The sequence below is a fragment of the Athene cunicularia genome (genome assembly GCF_003259725.1).
Source record: "Athene cunicularia isolate RWA chromosome 22 unlocalized genomic scaffold, athCun1 chr22_part1, whole genome shotgun sequence".
Classification (NCBI taxonomy): Eukaryota; Metazoa; Chordata; class Aves; order Strigiformes; family Strigidae; genus Athene; species Athene cunicularia.
This window is the reverse complement of record NW_020799128.1, coordinates 4,852,896-4,877,027: the sequence shown is the minus strand read 5'-3', so window position 1 is coordinate 4,877,027 and position 24,132 is coordinate 4,852,896. Positions and strand designations below refer to the sequence as shown.

General features: G+C 39.6%; 1 protein-coding gene across 1 annotated transcript in view; it reads left to right on the top strand.

Annotated features, from left to right (window-relative positions):
• KAT6A (lysine acetyltransferase 6A) overlaps nucleotides 1-24,132 on the top strand; it is a 45,239-nt gene extending 21,107 nt beyond the window's left edge. The window contains exons 4-17 of the mRNA XM_026863052.1: nucleotides 56-171; nucleotides 389-470; nucleotides 1,248-1,383; nucleotides 3,054-3,367; nucleotides 3,897-4,015; nucleotides 4,385-4,500; nucleotides 6,696-6,837; nucleotides 7,263-7,424; nucleotides 8,351-8,444; nucleotides 9,521-9,752; nucleotides 10,873-11,083; nucleotides 11,998-12,690; nucleotides 13,475-13,790; nucleotides 19,018-24,132. Of these exons, the coding sequence (XP_026718853.1) occupies nucleotides 56-171; nucleotides 389-470; nucleotides 1,248-1,383; nucleotides 3,054-3,367; nucleotides 3,897-4,015; nucleotides 4,385-4,500; nucleotides 6,696-6,837; nucleotides 7,263-7,424; nucleotides 8,351-8,444; nucleotides 9,521-9,752; nucleotides 10,873-11,083; nucleotides 11,998-12,690; nucleotides 13,475-13,790; nucleotides 19,018-21,605 (5,321 nt within the window). The 3' untranslated portion in view covers nucleotides 21,606-24,132. The remainder of the gene's footprint in view (nucleotides 1-55; nucleotides 172-388; nucleotides 471-1,247; nucleotides 1,384-3,053; nucleotides 3,368-3,896; nucleotides 4,016-4,384; nucleotides 4,501-6,695; nucleotides 6,838-7,262; nucleotides 7,425-8,350; nucleotides 8,445-9,520; nucleotides 9,753-10,872; nucleotides 11,084-11,997; nucleotides 12,691-13,474; nucleotides 13,791-19,017) is intronic.

The following is a 24,132-nucleotide window of genomic DNA, read 5'->3' as shown; positions in this document are numbered from 1 at the left end:
AGCATTAACAGCAGTGGAATGGTTTTACTGGTATAATGTTCTCCTTTTTCTGTAGGTCATCCGTCCTGTTTGAAGTTCTCCCCAGAGTTGACAATTCGAGTGAAAGCCTTGCGATGGCAGTGTATTGAGTGCAAAACATGCAGTTCCTGTCGAGATCAGGGCAAAAATGCTGTGAGTACAGCAGGACATGGACTGAATGAGGAGGATATCAGTCTTGTGGCTGTTAAACTACAAATAAAATAATTCTAGAGTCAAATATTTGCAGCTTTTGTTTGAGTCTGGTAGTCTTTCTGAGACCTGTGAAATACCATGATATGTCTGTAGATGAAAACTGTGCTTGATGCTAATGCACATCTAAAGAAAGATTAATGTTGTATGTCTTCAACAGGATAACATGCTATTTTGTGACTCATGTGACCGTGGCTTTCACATGGAGTGTTGTGACCCCCCTCTTACCAGGATGCCAAAAGGTGAGGACTTCGTGATGAAAAGGGTAATTTAAGATGGTTTTGGAAGAGATCAGCGAGTAGAAAGTGCTTCTACGTATTTAGTCCTCTTTTAGCTACATTTAACTTGGTCTTTACAGCATTGTTTTTCATGCTGTAGAGGAGGGACAGAGCTTCACATCCAGATTTTCCACTGTCTCCTGTTTCCTGTCCATTACTATCTCTGAAGAGTTTTGAAAAAAATCTTTAAAGTTTGAGGGAATAGAAGTGATCCTTGCAGATTAAAGTTATTGGCTTCCATTTGAGTGAATAGCCTTGTACAGAAGAAAGAGATGGGCTCCTACGTTTTTGAAGTCATATTCATTTGGACAGTGGAGAATCCTGGAGTACAACAAAACTTATCTTTTTCATCAGAAAGAAGGTTATCTGTGAAAGATTCTTCCTTGGTAGTTAGAATAAAATTTTCCTATAAAAGACAGTTGGAAGTTGTGTAGTTGTAAGCAGGATATGGGATAATTAAATGTGTTGCTCTTTTAAGGTTTTCTGATATTGTGGTATGAATTAAAGAGACTTCCTGCATGTTTGTGGGAAGTATATCTGAGGGGGTGGGGTGGGAAATCAACTGAACTTGGGTTTAGATTGCTGGAACATACTCATAATATTTCTTGCATGTGTATGTGATAATTGGGGCTTTTGGTACTGTTCCTACCCTTTCTGTTGGAAGGCCTGGGGCCTGTAATTCTTTTTTTTTTCCTATGTAGATGTCTCTTGCATTCAGTGATGGGGACTTGTGTCTTACAGGTATGTGGATATGTCAAATATGTCGGCCACGGAAGAAAGGAAGAAAACTTTTACACAAGAAGGCAGCACAGATAAAACGACGCTATGCTAACCCAATAGGACGTCCCAAAAACAGGTTAAAGAATCAAAATACAACGTAAGTCTCTCCATAAGGAGGAGTAGGGTGTGACATTCTATAGGGCAGTAGGTATTTCTGAAGTGTCTGGTCTACTCTGTGAGATTTCTTTTACAATGAACAGTTTTTCATTATTATTTAATACAGAATTTCTGAAGAGTCCCGTGAAAGACTATAAGTAATCTCAGTGCTGCTTTTTGCCTAAATTTTTGACTCTGTAATAACTTACTGTTTAGCTTTGAACTATTCCTTGTAGTCATAGATTAAGCTTGCTATTTGTGTCAAGTCTGTTTTGCTGGATGGCTGCTTCTTCCAGCATAATTGTTTTGCTTTACATTTCTGGAGAACCCTTTCTAATGTTTAGAGTAACTAAGTAATCAACAATAAAGCACGTGAGGTGTTTGATGTATATTTAATCTGACACTGCTACCAGAAAATATTCAGCCCCTTTATGCTTCCCTTCCACATGTCTCTGCGTTTGTGGAGCACTCTGCTGGGCTGGGACAGACTGTGTGGCCTTGTGATGGTGGTTGTGGGGCAGCCAATTGTCAATGAATTGGATTTGGGTGGGTGGGAATTCTTTGGATAACTGTTCAGCCAGAGCATTTTTCTTGAATTAAGACGGCTGTGCAGTGCTTGTTGTGATACAGGACTGTGCAGGTGACAGAACAATGAAGGAATGGAACTTCTGTTTTGAGCATCAGATCAGCTGGAAAAAAAAAAAGCCAAACTACCACATGATACTAACCAATAGCACCAACGGTTGTTCTGGGGAAAAAACCTTACAAAGTTTAATGCTTAGGAAGATGTAGAGGGAATGTCTCTCTTAAACATCCTGATTTTTTTTTCAGTCTGTGTGATACCTCTGTGTAGAACTCCCAACATAATTCAGAGGGGCAAAAGGAAAGCTAGCTATCTGCTACTGCTCTTTTTCTCTTAACTTTTACTTCATTATTTATTCACAATTTTATTGCCTTTATTCTATCATTCAACTTGCAAAATATATCCACAAAATTATGCACAGATGCTTAGTTTGTCTCTTTAGGAAAAAACAGTCTGTTTCTATCCTCTGTACTTGCAGAGATTGTAGCTAAAAACAGATAGTTTCCTGAAAACAGCAGTTGGTCTATGGCAATCCCTCTGAGAAGCGTTACTCAGTTATCTCAATAGTGGTTTAAAATTTCCAGCCCGAAAGATGGCAGCTGGTTAGAGGTCAACACTGTTTTCTGCTAGGATGATCATAGTGGTATAGGTTCTTAGCTAACGTGTGTCCTGCATGCATTGACTTTCTGTGTAGTTCTTATGACGATTTCCTATTAGTACAAAAATGTTGACAAATGACAAGTGTAAATGTTAATGATTATATAAATTGCAACCTTTGCAATGTATTCATTCTGGCTACTGATTTTAAAATTTAATGTTATATTAAATTTGGTAAAAATCTATTGTTTATACTCAGATTAATTGCACATAACGTTCAGTGTGGAGAGAAATAGTGCAGTACTTCTACTGAGATGTTTAAAAACCTGTCTCCTCTGTGGTACACAGGCTCTTGAATACTCCTTTATTATTAAATTCTTCAGTTCATTATTAGCTTCGGTGTGATTGATAAACAGGTAGGGAAGATGGTAGTCTGCTTTGCAACCCTAAACAAGCCACCTTACCATATCTTTTGCTTTCTCATTCTTTAGATCAAAAGGCCCTTTCAGCAAAGTTCGAACTGGCCCTGGTCGGGGTCGGAAGCGTAAGATCGCTCTGTCCAGCCAGTCAGCATCGTCAGAAAGAGGATACCTGGATCAGACAGATGTCTTGGACTTCTGCAGAGATGGCAGCACCACCTTGAAGTTTAACAAGAAAACCAAAGGGCTTATAGATGGCCTTACTAAATTCTTCACTCCATCCCCTGATGGACGAAAAGCTCGAGGGGAAGTGGTTGACTATTCTCAGCAGTATAGGATCAGGAAAAAGGGTACCAGGAAATCTAGCACTTCAGAATGGCCCACAGGTAAAGATTTTTCACCCTGCCAATGTAAGTATCCTGTACACCAAGAAAATATTCAAAGGCTAGGGTGTTGAAGTGACTAGAATTGTTAGAGACTGAAAACTTTGAGCTGAAAGTTAACACTCAAATGCAGTTACCTCTGGAGCACTGAGGTAAAATACCAGTTGGAAAAAGGAAGCGATTCTAGAGACCTTTGCCTCTTTATATATGATGGCAAGGTGTGATGCGGGATTAGATGATTACTATGTGGTAAAATGCCCTTTGGGAATGAGGGGCTTGCAGATAGACCTAGGTAATGTGCTAAATAATGTCACATCCGAAAGAAGTAACATAGGGAATGGTTAATGAAAATAAGAATAGCAAGGTAGAAGTGTGAAATGGGAAACAGATAATTAAAACTAGCCTGACAGACACAATAGTTTCTGATCTTGTCGCAGTGTCTGAATACTGCCAGAAGATATTTGTTGCTGTACTAAAAAGCAAGTACTCCTTTGTAAATGTAGATGAAGACAATTTTCTCTCTCATTTACAGACAATCAGGATGGCTGGGATGGAAAACAGGAAAATGAGGAGCGTTTTTTTGGGAGCCAGGATGTCTTAACTGAAAAAGATATGGAGCTGTTCAGAGACATTCAGGAACAAGCACTGCAGGTAAAGTTAAATTTTCAGTATCTGGCAGTAAGTTCCAAATCTAAAGAGATTTAAACAAACCCAAAACACTAAAAAAAAAGATTGTGTTAAATTTTGCTGTATACTAATTTGTATTTAAAGCTACACCATGAGAGGTAGTGGAGGTATGTGGTACAACAATGCATACTAATTCTTCCTTCTTGTGAATCACATGCTCACTTGAAGTGTGACTGATAGTAGTTTTTAGTGTCAGAAAGCAACATCTGCATCTTCCTAATTCTCTGTGAGTTCACACAATATGGACTGTGTAGATAAGAATGTTTTGATTTATTCAGCTTGGAAGTCTTTCACTTGAAAATACATGAAAAATTTGTTTTTCCCTTTGCATAGAAAGTAGGGGTGACTGGGCCTCCTGATCCACAAGTCCGATGCCCTTCTGTCATCGAATTTGGCAAGTATGAAATCCAGACCTGGTACTCCTCCCCATATCCACAGGAATACTCGAGGTATGACTGAACATTCTTTTCCTTTGTTCTGCTTCAGTATTTATGGGAAAGCTGTACTCCAGCAGGCGTAGAAATCTTAAGAAGGTTCTATCTGAATGTAGGACAGAAAGAAAGTACACATAATTCAGATACTTTTCATGGTAGTTATTAGATGTCTTAAGGTCTTTTTAGGCTGAGTCAAAAAGTTGATAAGCTCTCTGCAACAATCTGCATATGCTTTGAGCATTCGATCTGCCACAGGAATACATGATTAAATGGATTCCCAAAGAACTGACATATTCCATGCACTGAGGAGGGAACAGCCTCAGCTAAATGACCTAGTGCTGGGCTGTTACTAAGCATGTAAGTGATTAGAGTATCCAACTCTCAATGCACATAGGTTCTTCATATGTAGTATCATAGAATGGTTTGGGTTGGAATGGAACTTTAAAGACCATCTAGTCCAACCCCCCCTGCCATGAACAGGGATGTCTTTCACTGGATCAGGTTGCTCATAACCCCGTCCAGCCAGACCTGGAACACTTCCAGTGATGGGGGATCCACAGTTTCTCTGGGCAACCTGTTCCAGTGTCTGACTGCCCTTATCATAAAAAAACCTTCCTTCTGTTCAATCTAAATCCACCCTCTTTAAGTTTAAAACCATTGCTCCGTATCCTGTCACTACATGCCCTAGTGCAAAGTCTCTCTCAGTCTTTCTTATAAGCCCCCTTTATATATTGAGAGGCCAGTGAGGTCTCCCCAGAGCCTTCTCCTGTCTAGGCTGAGCAACCCCAACTGTCTGGGCCTGTCTTCACAGGAGAGGTGCTTTCAGCCCTTGGATCATTTTTGTGGCGTCCTTTGGACTCACTCTGACAGGGCTGTGTCTTGTACTGAGGACCTCCGAGCTGGACACAGTACTCTATGTGGGGTCTTGCAACAGTGGAGTAGAGGGGGAGAGTCGCCTGCCTTGAAATGCCATCCATGCTTCTTTGGATGCAGCCCAGGATACACTTGGCTGTCTGGGCTGCAAGTGCACACTGCTGACTCGTGTGCAATTTTCCATCCACCGCTATCTCCAAGTCCTCCTCCACAGCACTGCTCTCAATCCCTTCATCCCTCAGTCTGTGTTGATACTGGGGATTGCTCCAACCCAGGTGCAGGACCTTGCACTTTGACTTGCTGAACTTCACAGGGTTCGGAATGGGCACACTTCTCCAGCCTGTCAGGGTCTCTCTGGATGCCATCCTTTCCCTCCAGTGAATCAACTGCAGGACTCTTCATAATAAAAAATAATAAATCTGTCTAGGGAATACTATGTTAACTGTGTATTAAGTGATTTGATTAGAAATGGCTGTATACTGTCTATGGGAGTTGAAAAAAACAAATACAAATTTCATAGGAATTAGTTTAATGTTTTTATTCTGTATGTAGTTCAGCACAGATAAAGAAGAATGTTGAATGTTATGTGTTTTGGAATCTGAAAGATTGTTCTGTTGTGATGCATGTATATTTGTTTTGATCTTCTCTTGCTTAAGAACTTTTCAGACTAACTGCAAGCTCCCCGATCTTTAACTTGATTTTGAAGGAGGAATAGCATCTAAGGGCCATATCTAGAAAGAGAAAATTAAATAAAAATCTTTCTTCTGCCATTTAATAAGAGCATGTGGTCTGTCATGAGGAATTATTCTAGCTCTCCTAAAGGCATTTAAGGTGACTGAAAATAGCATCCCTGCCCAAGCTAGAGTATGTAAATGGAGTTACATCACCACAGTATCAGGACATGTGCATCCAACTTGTTCATGTCAATGTAGTATGTAGAGAGGTTTTAAAGCAAAAAGGGAGATGGTGTTGTGACCTATTGCTTGGGGGTGTATACAGCTCTGTCTTACAAGGATGGAAGGGAGAAGCATCACTTGTGCAAAACTGAGGGGGGTTTGCTACATTTTCTAGGATTTTAATCTATGCATGTATTTCTTCTGACATAATGCCCTGCATAATTACTTTTACATTAAGTTAAGTACTTTTTGTTTTTAACATGCATTCATTACAGAGTAAGTGCCATCACTAAGTATGGTAAGGTGTCTTTGGTCTGATTAGCACATACACAAGGTCAGTATATACTGGGTTTATTTTCATCAAGTACTCTTTCTGCAGGAGTAAGGCATTTTATACAAAAGTCTGTATCTTCAGTCTTTGATCTTTATCTTTACTTACAGGCTACCCAAGTTGTACCTTTGTGAATTTTGCCTAAAGTATATGAAAAGCAGAACTATTCTCCAACAGCATATGAAAAAATGTGGCTGGTTTCATCCTCCAGCCAATGAAATTTACAGAAAAAACAATATTTCAGTCTTTGAGGTAAGTTAGAAAACTAAGCCACTCACTTTTATATATAAAACAGTGTCTTTATCACCCAATCATGTGATAAGTTTTCCATAGCCCTAAAGATCTTCATTCTTGAAGCATTTATTTGCTAAGAGTGAAGAACTACAAGCAAGCACTGGAAGCTGACCTTATCCATAAAACATATGAGGAGGCTCGCTTTTTTAAAATGCTTTTTCACTTTAGGAAAAGGAATTTTAAGTTCTCTCTTAAGCTGATGAGTGTAACAGTGACTTGGCCACAGCTTTTATGCTGTGAAAGTTTAAGTCCTTTGAGATGCTACCTGAGACAGAGAGGTCTTCCTCTCACATTAGACACTTCAAATATACAGGGATACTCAGATGAAGCATGTCATTGCATGACAGCAAATAGCGTGATAAAATTTTCCTCATCTCTTTAAGGTTGATGGCAATGTCAGCACTATCTACTGCCAGAACTTGTGCTTGTTGGCCAAACTCTTCCTGGACCATAAGACTCTCTATTATGATGTGGAGCCATTTCTTTTCTACGTGCTGACACAGAATGATGTCAAGGGCTGTCACCTTGTTGGCTACTTTTCCAAGGCAAGTGTTTGAGTACTTTAGACTTGGGCATGCATTTGCTGTGGTGAGAAATGCTCCTTCAGAGTCTTTCAGTTATTGTAAATTAGGCCCTTGCATTTTCTGTAATACATTATGTAATACAGATACAGAGACATCTGTTGCAAACGGATTTTCTTTGTTACTTTCAGAGACCACCAACTAAAAACCAAGCTGCTTCATAATGTCGAATAGCTTATATTCTCTAAGGAGCTTGTACCACAGCTAGTAGCTAAAAATACCCCCAGCTTTTCAAATGACTTCTTACTTTTGGTGGTGATGAGCAGTACAGCTTGTGAGATAAGCATTGTTACCCAGTAGTTCTACATCATCTTGCCTTCTGTAAATACACTGTTTTCCAAACAAGTTTGTCAGTTTTGCACTTCATTTCAAACCTTTCATTTTTCTGATGGAACAGGGCCAAGATTTCAGATAGGCCTTAAGCTTTTTATCTGTAATTGTTTTGGTTATTTAAAAATAACTTTAACTGAAGCAGAACAGCAGACTTGAGATTGGATTTTAGTATGTTGTGCCATTTAAAGATTCACTGGAATACTGCAGTCTTTTTCAGTGAATTGAGCAGTCTTCAAATTTGTGCTTTGAACTTTATCTGCTATGCAGCTCATGTTCTTTACTGAATTGTGTCTAAGCAGAAGGTGGTAGTTATGTCAAGATTTCATTCTTCTTGTTTTTCTGAATTGTAATGGTGGTAATAGAGTTGTAATATTACTCTGTCTTTTAAAGTCTTCCCTTGGCTCATGTACATTGTTGTTCCTGAGTAACTTTGACTGTGGCTTTCTATCTCAGTTCTTGCTATAGAGGTAATTAGGGACTTGTACGGAACAACTTCTATTTCTCACTTTTCTTTTCTTTTTTTTTTTTTTTTTTAATTTGCTGCTTTTTTCCAACAGGAAAAACACTGCCAACAGAAGTACAATGTTTCCTGTATAATGATTCTTCCACAATACCAGCGTAAGGGCTATGGCAGGTTCCTAATTGACTTCAGTAAGGAACTTTTTCTTCACTTTTTTTAGTCTTTGTCTTTTCATATTTTAAAGAAAGGCTTAATTGTGGAAGAGGATATTTTTCAAATTTAAAAAATTGCAGGACAAATGATTCTAAAGTTGACAAAATCATCTGAACTTCACAATTTACTCTTATTGTTGGACGACTTCAGTTCTAAAGACAAATTGATAATTTTTCCCCTAATTCTCATGTTTTCTGTTGAAGCAACTTATGGTGGAAACTATAGGCAGGTGTCAGTATAGTGTTTTTAGCAGCTTACCTTGTGCATGCAGTTCTTCCTGCACAAAGTCAACCCTAAAACTTGCATGGTCTCTTGAGACCTTCAGTTCAGCAGTTTAAGTGAATGAGTCTTAAGCAAAAGGTAGTCATAGTTACATTTTAATTTAGCTTTGAAAGCAATAAAGCCAGACAGGCTCTGAATACTCAAACAATTCTCAGATTCATACATGGATCTATATTGAGAAATCAACAAATGTGTCTTCTCGCTGCTGCTCTAATACAGTCCACATTTGTCATCTGATTTCCCCCCCCCCTCCCTTTTCATACTGGGGAAGATATAACCTCAGTCTTTATTGAACTTGTGCAGTGTATCACAGTCTTAAGTTAACTTAAATGGAACTTGGTACTCTTCAGTATGACCCTGAAGTTTTACAGTAGAGAATTTTCAAGGAAATTGGTTGCCATATTAGTTTTAAATGTTCTCCCTCTGTTATCCTCAAAATTGCTATTATAATTGGAAGGTGCTCAGCAGACTGTACTTCAAGCTTAGTGTAGTTTCTAGGCAGGCAACTGCTGCCATCTTGTGGCGTTGCCCATAGCCAATGTCTGATGGCAACGTAGTTTAGAAAATCTCATATTTTGTCGTTGGGTAACAGGAGTTTAAACAACAACAACAAAAAATGTCCAGACTACTCAATGTATCCTTCAAAATTAAAATCTATTGTCTTGTAAGCAGCATTCAGCTACTTTCTGGAAAAATGCCTTTGTAGAAGTTGGGCTGGAAACAGAAGCTATACGTGCTAATCTTTTGAAAAATTTTTCTTTTATATCTTTAGGCTATTTGCTTTCAAAGCGTGAGGGTCAAGCAGGATCACCAGAGAAGCCCCTGTCGGACCTGGGGCGCCTCTCATATATGGCTTATTGGAAAAGTGTAATATTGGAGTGCCTTTATCATCAACGTGACAAGCAATTAAGCATCAAGAAATTGAGTAAGCTGACTGGAATCTGCCCTCAAGATATTACTTCCACTCTTCATCACCTACGAATGCTTGACTTCCGTAGTGATCAGTGAGTACAGGAGTCCTGCTGTATTTCCAAATAGCTTCAGATGTATTTTAATTAAATTCAGCAGTGTTTGAAGACTTAATTTTATTTACGACTTAAGTGTCCAAATACTGGCTGTGGAGTTTTATGATGCTCATGTGTGATGCAAGAATTTTTCAGTACCAAAGCTGTATCAGATTTCCAGCTGTGTAGCTCTGTAGCTGTGGAACTTCTGAGTAATTTGCAGCTGTTAGAGAAAGCAAACTGGTCTCTTGGCCATGTTCTCTTGGGGTCCCTCAGCATAATCAGTCTAACATGCTCACAAAACAGAGCAAAGAACAGCAACTTCCCTTCTCTAGAGGGAAATCTGTTCCTTTTTCCAGTCACTGAGCAGACAGTTGTTTCCCCCCTTTTTTCTCTGTGTCTCAAAGATGCCATTAACTGTGTGGATTAACATGGGATGCTTGAACAGTGGGATGATCACTGAGAGAAATTAGGTGTGCGGATATAGAATAGAGGTAGTCTGCTTGCCCAGCTGAATGTACAAGTCAAGTGAAATACTGGAAATTAGTCTTGTTTCAGACCACAGCAGTTTTGGGAGTGGCGTTGTGTTCTATTGTGTTTTGTGTTAGATTTGGAACTTATTTGCAGTACTTGAAGTGATTTGAGAACAGGTTTATGTCCTTGTTTCACAGTATACTTTAATCAGTGATATTACTCCCAGCTGCCTGAATAAAATCCACTCTGATAGTGGGATTGTAACTTTTTTAAGCAGTCCTTTTATTACCAGTGTCTTTCACCTTTTGTTGTCAGTTCCCCAAATGGTATGCCCCTTGTCCATTTAACATGTAAGAAAAGTGATACTCTGCAGCTCAGTGTTACTCATGGAAGGATAATGGCTTCACCATCAATAAGAAGTGGAAAAAAATTAACAGCATTTTCTCAGTTCTAAGATCCTTTCTCTGGTAGTCTGACAGTACTGCAAATTGTACAATTTTAATAAGCTAGAATTCTGTCCCCTCTGAAGTTGTTCATGGCAGCACTGATTGAAAGTATGCAGATTTTTCTGTAATATCCTATATCTGTTTCACATGACATGTACAGTATGTAGCCTGTTGCTGATCAGAGTATTATTACTGTTTAGATTTGTGATCATTCGTCGGGAGAAACTTATCCAGGAACATATGGCAAAGCTTAGAACTAATGTCCGACCTATAGATGTGGATGCAGAATGTCTGCGTTGGACACCTGTTATAGTTTCCAACTCAGTTGTCTCTGAAGATGAAGAAGAAGAGACAGAGGATGGGGAAAGTGAAGAGCAACAACAGCAGAAAGAAAAGGATCCAGAGACCAGTGTAAGAGTGAATCTGTTGCTTGTGTGGCATATAGTTTACACTCAGTGCTTTTGCAGGCAATGCTAATGAGATTTCAAATGCCAAGCTTGGGCATTAGGCATAATCGTAGAAAGCAATGCAGTCATGATTAGTTTATGTATCTTTACAGTTTCAGGTTAGAAATTAAAACTAGCAAAAACATTGAGGCATAGTCTAGGGAAAGGTTAAAGACTATCTCTGGAAAGAATAAAAATGCTCTTTCTGTCCTTAATGGTTTCTCTCATCAAATCATTGAAATGGATTTAGATTTGAAAGACCCAGTATTTCTGTAAGCGACAATAACAAATAGAAATTAATCAACAAAAACTTTTAATGTTTTTCACTAAAGGTTTTTGCTGTCTACTTTTGTAAAACCACTAATAGCTTTAGAATTACTACCCACAGAGCAGTGGTTTCTGAAATCTAGGCTGCTGTCCTTCAAGGGTTGCACTCTCACATCAGGTGATAAGCAATGACTAGAATACTAAGAGGTGAATTATGTGCTGTTACTGTATTTACATTAAACTAGTTGTGCATTTTAATAGAAAAATAGCTTCAACTTTGTCTCACTTTCCTCTTGAAAATTAAGCAAATACTGTGTTTGAATGTAGCAAGATGATGTTTGCATTCCAGCAGTCACTGCATGGCTGCTCCTGACTGAACTCACTTGTGGGAAAGCTAACTGAGGAACATTATCACCTGGGAGGAAAGGAGCAGCAGTTAGCACTAATAGACTCTCATGAAGGTCAATTCTTCTGTTATTCTCAGATTCTTAAAAGTCATTCTGGTTAAACTTTTCTGACTTCTTGCTTAAAAGCTTTTGTGGATTCTAATTCAGGATAGATATGCATGCTTAAATAGCAAGTGTGATATCTATTTGTTTTTATTTAAATCAGATGGTTAAATCTGTGTCATGGGAGAAGAAAGAGCAAGAGCCTTACTCACCTACAGAGAGTGAAAAAAAACCAGACATTGTTGCTCCAGCCAATTCTGCACGGCCAAACAAGCACATTTTTCCCCTGGATAGTCTTCCTGCAAATAGTCAGCCATCACGAAGAGGTCGATGGAACCGCAAGGGCAAAAAACTTCGGGAGCCCTTTTGTGAGAAAGAGCCAGTATTGCCCCTTGAGGACAATACAGCAGTTCCCAGTGGGCGATGCAGTGAATGTGAGGAGAAATCAGCAGCCTCACGAGGCCGGTGCAGTGACTGTGAGGAGAAGTCAGCAGCCTTGCAAGGAAGATGTGGTGAATGTGAGGAGAAGTCTCCAGCCCCAAGAGGCCGGTATACTGAAGATGAGGAAAAATCTGCAGTTTCCCAGGGACAGTATGGCAAAGGTGAAAAATCTGCAATTCCCCGTCGACGGTACAGTGAAGGTATGGAAAAGTGGAGAGGGCAGTTGAAAAAGAATACAGAGCCGCTGAAGTGTAGATTCCCAGAGGACTGCGACAGGTTACCCCGCCGCTACAGTGATAGTGATAGGGCACTTCTGAGGTGTTTTAGTGAGAGCAGTGAAGAGGAAGACGATGAGCCTGTGAGTCCTCGATCAAGCTCTCCACCTGTTCTCACCAAGCCAACGTTAAAACGAAAGGTGTGTGCCTTATTTCTTGTTGTTTCTGACTATATCATGCAGTCTATTTTGTCGGTATGTTGGTGTTTTCTGAAGGATTGTGCAATTCATGAGGTATGTATTAAATGTACAGGTACTGTCTGTTCAGTGTTCCAGAACTCAGTCTTGGAGGGTACTTCCTGCTGCTTTTTTGTAGTGGTGGCTTTTGTTCAATCAGAGGTAGTTTGTGGGGTTTTTTAATTCTTACTTCTGCATTGTGCTTTTGATTTTTCCACCTTGGTTATTGAAGTTTTACTCAGTCACACAAAATAGGAACAGATATGGTCCTACTTTTAAAAGAAGCTTGCAAAACACAAATGCTGTCTAAACAACGAAAATCACAGCATGGAGATGTGAACTCTATCAATGTGACCAAGAAAATCCTCTCTTCATGGGATGCCACACTAAAAAGTTCTCTTCTATGCCATCTTTGTAGCTTATTGTAAACTATTCAGATCTATGTTGTAGTGTCTCTGAACTTTCAGCTGTTATGCATGGACTGTTAGCTTCAGCTGTTTAATGGTTTATACTATTACACAAGTGTAATCTAGCAGTCTTCATGGAAGTTGGTGGTCTTGCAATCTATTTGACGTCTGTCTAACTGAAGGCAGGTGCCTGTCACTATTTCTGGTGAAGTCTGGATTCCAGATTCTGTCTGGTCCTCCTTAGACTGTTGAACTCTGCTGTTCATGTTTTCTATTTATCAGTGTTTTATTTCTACTGCATGTGATAATGTCTTACCTTCCTTCTTACCTTCCACTTTCAGAAACCAATTCTTCATCGGAAGAGGCGAGTTCGTAAGCGCAAGCACCACAACAGCAGTGTTGTCACTGAAACAATCTCAGAGACCACAGAAGTGCTGGATGAACCATTTGAGGACTCAGACTCTGAACGACCAATGCCTCGATTAGAGCCTACATTTGAGATTGAGGAGGAAGAGGAGGATGAGGAGGATGAAGAGGAGGAGAATGAACTTTTGCCCACTGGATACTTTCGGCACTTAGCCCCACCAGACACACTCAGGCATAGACCCTCTTCTAAGAGGAAGTCCAAAGATGAGGAGGAGTCTGATGACACTAATGGTATGTTTGGTGGTATGCTGTTGAAAGTTTGATATAGATAGTATTTCAGTGAGTGTCAGATGGTATTAGCTCATGACAGAACAAGCTGATTACCTTGTCTTGTAACTTCTAGCCAAAATGTAAGATTAGGCATAAGTTACCAGTCAAACCAGCCTCAAACCATTCCCAAGTCTTATAAAAATGTGGTGCATGCTTTTAACTATCTTACTAGCAATGTCCTGATCACAGGGTGTCCTTTTGATTCAGCTTTCCTAGTGGAATCAGTATCTGTGATTGTGGAAGAACCTGTGCAGCAGAGTCACAGAAATAAAACAGAAGGAAATTGGAGAGCCTTCAGTTTTTCATAGCAAAGACAAATATAAATTGGCTCTTTTGAGATCCTGTTCTTCATCACATTGCATGTTCTGCCTCTCAGCTTCTCATATGTTCTTGAAGTTCTCAGTTCATAAAATAAAACTATTTGGTTGGAACTGAACTGGTTACTTAGAGTGTGCTGATAATTCAAAAGAAACATCTGTCATTCAGATGCTCCATTAATAATCTTCATTATGGCTGTTATATGTTCTGGTCAACATAGTGTAAGGCAGTCAGCCAAAGGAAAACAAAGAACTGTGTGAAAGAGAACTATGTTGCCATTAGCCCACAATAAAAAAATCGTTGCTGGAATGAACTCAGTAATTTATGGCTTTCAACTAGCCTGTGGTTAGCTGAGGAGGGTTGTTCTTTAAAAGTATGTAAATACTGAAAGCATCAATATGACTATAGCCCTGTGTACTATCCATTTAGCATCAGTTATCCTTAAATGCTTATAGCAGCATATAACTATGTAAATTTAGTGCAAATACATGTTGATGCAGCATTAAGTTTTCTTAGTGGGAATATATGCACAGTCAGCTTATACCATTGGGTTTTTAATTCTTTTGTGATCAGGTTACCCCTGAAATACATTTTTACGGTACTCCAGCACCATCAGTAGGACTATATGGTTGGGAGAGCATCTGTTAGATAAGTGGTTTTCAGTCTTTGTCATTTGTGCTCTCCTGAATGTTTTCTGGTGGAGATGCAGATCCCTTTAGAGATTCCACACACATACTGCTTTATAAAATACATCAGTGATTTTTAACAGTCTTTTGTACACTACAAATAGTCCATAGAGTGCCCAGGGATCAAAAGTGGTATTTAGAAAGCTACTGGTTTAACTTGCACCCGTTACATACTACAGTGATATATTTCTTGCTCACTTACTCTATAAATACTTTACTTTCTTACTCTCTACTTGTAATTTAGTGCTTTCTGTTCCCTTGTGTCACTCGTGTTGCTTTCTTTTTTTTCTGAACTCCTGCAAATTTGTCAGAACCTCTGAAGTAATAAAATAGTAAGCACGTTGTTTTAGAGTATTGCTGCTCCTGACATCAAATGGTATGTTGGCTGCTTATACCTTTAATGAAGGTGTCTTTTCCTATACATAGTAAAACTGTAACAATCTTAAAAAAAAAAAATGTACTTCCAATTACCTGAACATGTTAGCCCACAGAGATAATTAGTCATCATAAACAGCTGGACTTTTTTGATAAAAAATTAAGCTGGGTGGAACAGGGCAGCACTGCCTTATGACAATTCAGTAATACAGTATTGTAGTCATTAATACTTGGATCAGATATGGACTATTTTAATCATAACTATGGGTTAGGAATGTTTATAGGAAGCTCAGATTTTTTGGATAGTTTTCCCATCACTACAGAAACCTGCTTGTAATTTTTGATTTTAAACTTTCTGACTAAGGGTGGTTTGGGTTAGATTTTTCCCTGAGAACTTAATCTCTAGCTGAGGCAATGCACTGAAAGTGTTTTATGATTTCTCTGAATTGTAACATTGCAGTCTCTTTAAATTTTGTGTCTGATGAGAAATTGAATTGGTTCTGATTGGTGTCAGGGATCTAGTGAAAATAGATAGTGTGATGTGGTGATTTGAGGCCAGTATTTAATAAGGGTTAGGTGTTCTAGAAGACAGTGTGTTCTGTCGTGTCGAAAACAAATAAAGCTTGTCTCTCTATTATACCAGTTCTGTGCAACTTGATTAGTGTGGTGTGGAGGAAGATGGAGCTCTAATACTCTGGGCTGTATTAATTTGCTTTTCCTATTTCTACATCTAAGTTATACTGTGAATGTGAATACTGTAAGGATCCTCAGTTCAAGCTTGCATGCACACTAATGTTTAAGTGCAACTGAATGAGCACATACATATGCTTCTCAGTATCCTAAAAAATTATGCATGTGAAATCTTGAGTGGTCATCAAATCCATCTTCTTTTGTGAAGACTGTGTCAAGTCCACTTGGCAAAAAATCATTGAATCACAGTCTCTTGAGGTTGGAAAGGACCTCTGGATGTCATCTTGTCCAGCCCCACTGCTTAAGCAAGGCCACCAAGAGCCAGTTGCTTAGGACCATGTTCAGATGGCTTCTGAATATCTCCAAGGAGGGAGGCTTCATGCCCTCTCTGGGCAGCCTGTTCCAGTGTTCAGTTAGTTTCCTGATGCTCAGGTGGAACCTCCTGTGTTTCAATTTGTGCCTGTTGCTTCTGGTCCTGGCAGTGGGCACCACTGAAAAGTGCCTGGCTCCATCTTCTTTACGTCCACCCTTAAGATACTTGTACACATTGGTAAGATCGACCCCTGATCCTTCTCTTCTTCAGTCCCAGCTCTCAGCTTTTCCTCATCAGAGATGCTCCAGTCACCTCTTAGGCATCTTAGTGGCCCTTTTCTGGGCTCTCTCCCGTAGCTTCATGTCTGTCTTTTGCTGAGGGAGCCCAGACTGGACACCTTTAATATGACATTATTATAAGGGGAGCTTCTCATCATAAGATAATTATACTCTTTTTTTGGTATTCTTAAAAATACTAAATCCATGACAGTACAGATAAAAGCAAAGGGTTAAGAGGTGGTAAACCTAATCCTCTGTAGTAAATAGGAAATGTGAAAGAAGGGGAACAGAAATAGCAATTTTTAAAATTTTTTTTATTTGTAGAGAGGTGGATTGGGGGGGGGGGGAAGGGCTTAAGTGTTAATGCTTTAACAAATACTGTGTTTCTTCTTTCTGCCCAATGATATGCTGACTGTGGTAGCCCCTTCCCTTCTTTCCTTTATTCACGTTCCAAATATTTGTTTCAAAGAGCTGTTGAATTTTGAATTCAGTATTTGTTTTAAATTAATTTTTTAATACTCAGATCTATTTTTTTTCAGAATGCTGCTTACTGGAGATATTTAGGGCAATGCTTGTCTGAGCAAAGGGCAAGAGTAACTCAGCTGATCTGTGGTTAGGCTTTCAGAAGCGTTTGTGAACTACTAGGAGCACATTATTTATTTTTACGTTCATTGCATAACTGTAGACTTAAAACAGCTCTTCTTGGGAAAGAAATTAATAACGTGGTAACAATTTTTGTAAGATGGTATAAAGAGCAGAAATGTGAATAAATGTAGTTTGAATATTGGAGGAAATTGATCTTATATCCATATAGTGGAATGACCATCCCAATTTAAATGGTAGAATGGCTGGCTTATTACTCAGTAGAAAGTCCAGGGAGTGTTATTTGCTCAATACTAATAAACACTGGTATGTGAAAAATGTATTTGTTAGACAACGATATATTTTTACAAGACCTACAGCTTGGTTAACAAGGATAATTGATGTTATCTACTCAGCATTTTGAGAGGTATTTGACTTAATCAAAACCAATTGCTTAAGCTAAAATGTTACAGAATCAAGCTAATACATATTAAATAAATGAAGTCGCAAACGAGTAATTAAGCAGCTTTGTTGTTAGTGGGGTGCAAGACAGTTGGACTAGTTGATTGTTGTAGGACCCTTCCAACAGAACTGTTCTATTCTAAGGGAGATTGATCTGGGTCCTGTGTCTGTCTGTACTGTTATTTTGTGGATAGATTAAAAAATAATGTAGCAGCTGACAGAAAAAGAGGGTCTTCGGTAAATGAAGTAAAGGGCAATTCACTAACAAAGTCTACGAGAGAATATTTGAAGGTCATGTCCAGTAATTAGAATGGTTTTTGAACTCAAAACCAAACAGATACAGATAATCCTTAAATACATGAACAGGGGAATATCAAGAGGAGTAGACACATTCTGTCATCTCTTTAGCTTCGGTGAAACTACTACAACCATCTTTACTCAGTTATTGACACTTGCTGTCTCATTAAGTTTTGCAAGCGCTGATAAACTGGATTAGTTCAAACAACAGTTGTGGGCTGATTAAGACACTAGAACGAATGTTCTGTATTGATAGATTTAAACAAAGGGGTGACTTATTAAATTTAAAAATTGCTTATGTGAGAACTGTTAGATTTTCTGCCTAGCAGACAAAAGGAAAATTAATACAAAAGCAGATTAAGTAAATTCAGTGTCTGAAGACAGAAATTCAGATGGTAAAGTGTGAATATCGAGTGTCAATGATTTACTGTTGCAGTAGTTTACCAACAGTTGTGTAAAATGTCTATTAGCATAGTCAGTGACAAGTTAAAACCAAAATTAATTCAGGGGATGCCTTACAGATTCAGTAAGTTCTCAGTGAATGATCACGTTCCTTTCTGGCTGTATAAGCTCAGAACCTGTGTGTGTTTGGAAAGTCACTGAAATGCAAAACTTGCTTCATCAAATAAAAGTCAGATGAGAGAGAAATTCAGCTTCCTTTTTAATGATTTCTCAGATTTTTTTAAAAAAAAAATCTAGCCAAATACAGTCATGTATGTATTTATGTTTGCATTTAAAAGCATAAGCCATTAAAAAAGTGGAAATATTTCCTTTCTTCAGCACAAAATACAGATCTAAATGGAAACATGCTTTTATTGCAACTTCATGTGTTCCCCTATACTGGAACATTTTAATTTATGAACATACTGTATAAATAAAATTTGAAAAGGGTGGTGAGTCTTTTCAGGACTTTACAGCCTAGTGTTTAAATTGAATTTTGTGTATTAAAGGCTCAGAGCTTTGACCATGCAAAATCCTGAAAGCATTGGTGTTCTCTGAAAATGTAATGTGCAATGTGATTGCTAATGAGCAGACCTTGATCCTTCTTGTTACCATTCACAATAAATCTCTAAGCTAGTATTGCTACGTAAAGCTGATAAACATGATGGGAATGCTTGGGAAAGCTTCCATGAATGCTGAGGTCAAACAAAAATGTTTGAACAGTATCTTTCAATTTGTATTTTCAGGTAACCCTACTTTGAAACCATTATCTATGCTGAGAAAATGTGAAGCAAAGGATTCTTCACTTGAGCCAGACACTTCTACACCCATGAAAAAGAAGAAGGGATGGCCAAAAGGGAAAAGCCGAAAACCAGTCCACTGGAAGAAGAGACCTGGTCGAAAACCAGGTTTTAAACTGAACCGGGAAAAGGTGCCACCATCAGTTCAGGACGAAGGAGTTGATGCAGTGGTGGCTAATTCAAAACCGGGGCGTAAGCCCAAAATTTCAGACAAAGAAGAAATTGTTGAGCAGAAAGAAGAGCTGCCTCTCATTGAGGAAAGGAGAGAGGAAGATGTGAATATGGAAGCAGAAGAGGTAGGAGAGGGAGAAGAGGAAGATACAGCCAGCAGTGAAGTAAGAGCAGTTTCTCCTGTGGACAGCAACAGCAGTCCGGTGCCAGAAGTAAAAGAGCCTGAGATAGAAGAGGAGGTAGAGGAGAAGCCACGGCTTTTAGAAGAGCAAAGGCAATCAGAGGAAGAACAGCAAGAACTAGATGAGCCTGAGCATGACCATGAGGAAGAAGAGGAAGTTGCAGTAGTGACAAATCAAAATGAAGATCATGATGCTGATGACGAAGATGATGGTCATCTGGAGTCTGTGAAGAAAAAAGAGTTGGAGGATCAGCCTGTTAAAGAAGGGGTGAAGGAGGAGCCTCAGGTGCAAGAATGTTTTTTAGAAACAAGCATACCGAGCAGTAGAGAAGATGCAAAAGAAAAAGATGAAGCAGAGGCAGATTCTGAGGAAGAGCAAGCTTCCAATGAGACATCGGTGGGCTCAGAGCACGTCCCTGGGTCTGAAGATGATCATGAAGAAGAGCAAAGTAATAAAGAAGGATTAATTGAATTAAAGGAAGAGGAAGAGATTCCTCATAGTGAACTAGATCTTGAAACTGTTCAAGCAGTCCAGTCCTTGACACAGGAGGAAAGCAATGAGCATGATGTAGCTTACCAGGACTGTGAAGAAACTCTTGCAGCTTGTCAGACTTTGCAAAGTTACACCCAGACTGAGGAGGATCCTCAGATATCAATGGTTGAAGATTGCCAGGCCTCAGAACACAACAGTCCAATATCCTCTGTTCAGTCCCACCCCAGCCAGTCTGTACGTTCTGTCAGCAGCCCAAATGTGCCTGCTTTGGAGAGCAGTTACACCCAGATAAGTCCTGAACAAGGATCCCTGTCCGCACCCTCTATGCAGAACATGGAGACCAGCCCCATGATGGATGTGCCTTCAGTATCTGACCACTCTCAGCAGGTGGTGGATAGTGGCTTCAGTGACCTTGGCAGCATTGAGAGCACTACAGAGAATTATGAAAACCCCAGCAGCTACGACTCCACTATGGGAGGCAGCATTTGTGGAAATAACTCTTCCCAGAGCAGCTGTTCATATGGAGGACTGTCCTCTTCTAGCAGCCTCACTCAGAACAGTTGTGTTGTCACTCAGCAAATGGCAAACATTGGCAGCAGTTGCAGCATGATGCAGCAAAACACTGTCCAGCCTGCAGCAAACTGCAATATCAAGTCACCTCAGAGCTGTGTAGTAGAAAGGCCTCCAAGTAACCAGCAACCAACAACGCAGCCACAACAGCAACAGCCTCAGTCACAGCAGCCACAGCCCCCACCTCCACCCCAGCAGCAACCTCCACTGTCTCAGTGTAGCATGAACAACAGCTTCACCCCAGCACCTATGATCATGGAAATACCTGAATCGGGAAGCACCGGTAACATTAGTATCTATGAGAGGATTCCAGGGGATTTTGGTGCTGGGAGCTATTCACAACCATCAGCCACATTCAGTTTAGCCAAGTTGCAGCAGCTGACAAACACCATAATGGACCCTCATGCCATGCCTTATAGCCATTCTCCTGCTGTGACTTCCTATGCAACCAGCGTTTCTCTGTCCAACACAGGACTGGCTCAGCTAGCTCCCTCTCATCCGTTAGCAGGCACGCCACAAGCACAAGCCACTATGACACCCCCACCAAACCTGGCGTCCACCACCATGAACCTCGCGTCGCCTCTGCTTCAGTGTAACATGTCAGCTACCAATATTGGCATCCCACACACGCAGAGGTTGCAGGGGCAAATGCCAGTGAAGGGGCACATTTCCATTCGCTCTAAATCCGCACCACTGCCCTCTGCAACTGCACACCAGCAGCAGCTCTACGGCCGCAGCCCACCCGCAGTTGCCATGCAGGCTGGTCCTCGCACGTTAGCTGTTCAGCGGGGTATGAACATGGGAGTCAACCTAATGCCAACCACCCCTTACAATGTTAACTCCATGAATATGAACACCCTGAATGCCATGAACAGCTACAGAATGACACAGCCGATGATGAACAGCAGTTACCATAGTAACCCTGCCTACATGAACCAGACAGCACAGTATCCTATGCAGATGCAGATGGGAATGATGGGGAGCCAGGCCTATACCCAGCAGCCTATGCAGCCAAATCCTCATGGAAACATGATGTACACTGGCCCCTCCCATCACAGCTATATGAATGCTGCTGGGGTGCCCAAGCAGTCTCTCAATGGACCATACATGAGAAGATGAGCAAGATGAACTTGCATCCTAAAAAACTGAAATATATATAAATAAAGGAACCTTTTATACTGACGAACCAGAGAAAATGGACCTTTTTCCAGTTAAAATATTGCTGTAGATTTAGAGGGATTTTCTTTGGTTTATTTTATTTTTTAGGAAGCCTGGTCTTTATTTTTTGGATTTTTTTTTTGTCTTGCATTCTTGTTTTCTTCACAATCCTGAAACATTTTACAGCTAAAATCATTTACAGATGTTTTTTAGAGGGGAAAACATGCACAAAATCTTTTCATAATTTAAAAAGAGCCTTACTTTGCTGACAATGTGGACAGAATATGTGTAACAGTGAAATCATCTTTCTAAATTTTTTTTTTCAAATGTATGTCCTTCTCCCTCCCCTGTGCCCCTCTGTATGCAGTTTCTAGTGCTGCAGTAATGTAAAATGTTTGACATCTCAAAGAATAACAACCCTTCCCTCTAAACCCCACCTAGCATTTCCTACTTCTAGCAGGAGGCACTTACTGGGAAACTTGGAAGGGGACACAGAGGACAAATGAAGCTCTTTATTTCTGCAAGTCAGGAAAAATTTTTAATCTTTTTAATTTTCCCTGACTCCCTTGCCCTCAGTAAAATTTGGAGTTACGTGTAAACAATAAAGTATTCACATTGGTGTTTTTGTAGATGAGTTAATTGAAATTGTATGTTTCATGCTGAAAATATAATGTAACTTTAAAATGATCCCATTCACCACCCAGACATGCATGTGCACACGTGTGCGTGCATGCACACATGTTCTGTCACTCTGAACTACTGGAAGCATCTCAAGAGAGAACTGTTTGCATCCCTTGTGCAGTCCTGAGGAGGATAGGGTGGTTAATGGTCTATTAGGACAAGAAAATGGTTGCAGGCTCTTCTGGTGAATCACAAGTCAGCCACAACTCTGACATCCCACACTCTGCTTTAGTATGTACTTCGAAATGCTGAGGGTCTTGGTTCTGAGCCTTTGAGTCAGGCTGAACTCAAAAGCAGCTGTTTCCAGTGGTCTGCCTCTTAATCTCTTTACTTAAGTAATCTTCGAAGATAGAGTGTACGTTTTAAGTGACTTGATGAGAACCCTGTGGTGTCCTTGTCACTCTTCCATTCCTGTTACGGGGTAGGAAGTTGCTGAATGTGCCGCGCTCTGGGGGAGTCAGTGATGTTTTCCCTGAATCTCCCACAATGTTTGAGACCCATCTTATAGGAATAGCCACACTTTTGATCTAGTGTGGGAAAAGAAGGGAATCAGCCTGTTTTACAGGAGTGAAACAGGCCAAACACCGTAGTAGGATGCAGGCGGCAGGATTTTGCTGTTTATTACTGCATAATCCAATTTACATTCTTTTTGGCTACACTGCTGGCATGTCACCCAATACAAAAAGGGACACCCTTTAATGTAAAGTTCTTTTTTTATTGTATATGAAGTAGAAATACAGACACATTAATAAGACTAATTTCTTTTGTTTTTAAACCAAAAGAGTCTAAAAGAAAGTTGGGGTTTCTTCAGATGCACTAAAATAGACTTTCCTCCAATAACTGCTAACCATGAAAGGCAGAATTCAAAGGACTTCCACTTTTTTTATTTGTTTAGTTTTGAGCATGTACAAGGCTGTGTAGGACCCCATTTCTCTGTATATACTATTCCAGTTCCAAATAACCCATGTAGAAAGCGCACTGTGCTGCCCTCTCCTTCCTAGATCTTCAGCTGTGTCACTGCTTCCTGATTGCTAGGGGTGGGGTGGGTAGGGGGGTGGGTAGGGGTCTGAGACAGGAGGAGAAGCTGTTGAAACGAGGGCCGTGAATTTAGTTTGTTTGCTGTTACGTTTGGTTTGGTTTTGTATGTTTTTTTTATCAATTGGGCAGCTCCCTTTTCCACAAGCCTTTGTGACTGTAGAACTATTGTAGAAAAAAAATGTTCTTTTCTATATATAAAAAGAAATTATCCAACGCAGTAATATTGGTACCAACCATTTTTTCACTTCTGTTTAAAAAAAAAAAATGTATTTTTAGCAAGATAACTTGGGTAATCTTCTAAAAGAAATTAAAAAAAATCTCACTGTTAGTGACTTTGATGCCTTTTAAAAATAAGAGCTTTTTCATTTCATTCCATCTTTAAAATTTTTTATCTTTGTTGTAGAATATTAAAAACTATTTTAAGAAAGATAAAAATTCTCTTTAAAGAGATCTCTAGAGTGTGTGAATAGGAGCTCCAGATGCCTCTAAAAGCCGCATGTACAAATGAAGCTGAGTCTATTCCTGTCTGTTTATATTTGCTTTTCCTGTTTTGTAACCTCTTTGTACTTTGTTCATGGTGACTTGTAAGCTAAGGGGAAGGGGTGCCTAGATGCCTTTGTAATTCTCCATGTCATACGCTCCTGGCTGGATGGTCTCCCTTCCTCTCCTTGTATGTAATATCACTTTTTTTTCCCCTTTCTAGCAAGTACTTTCAAAAGAACTCTGTACATTTTAACATAAAAAATAAATTATGTTGAGCCATTTTGGA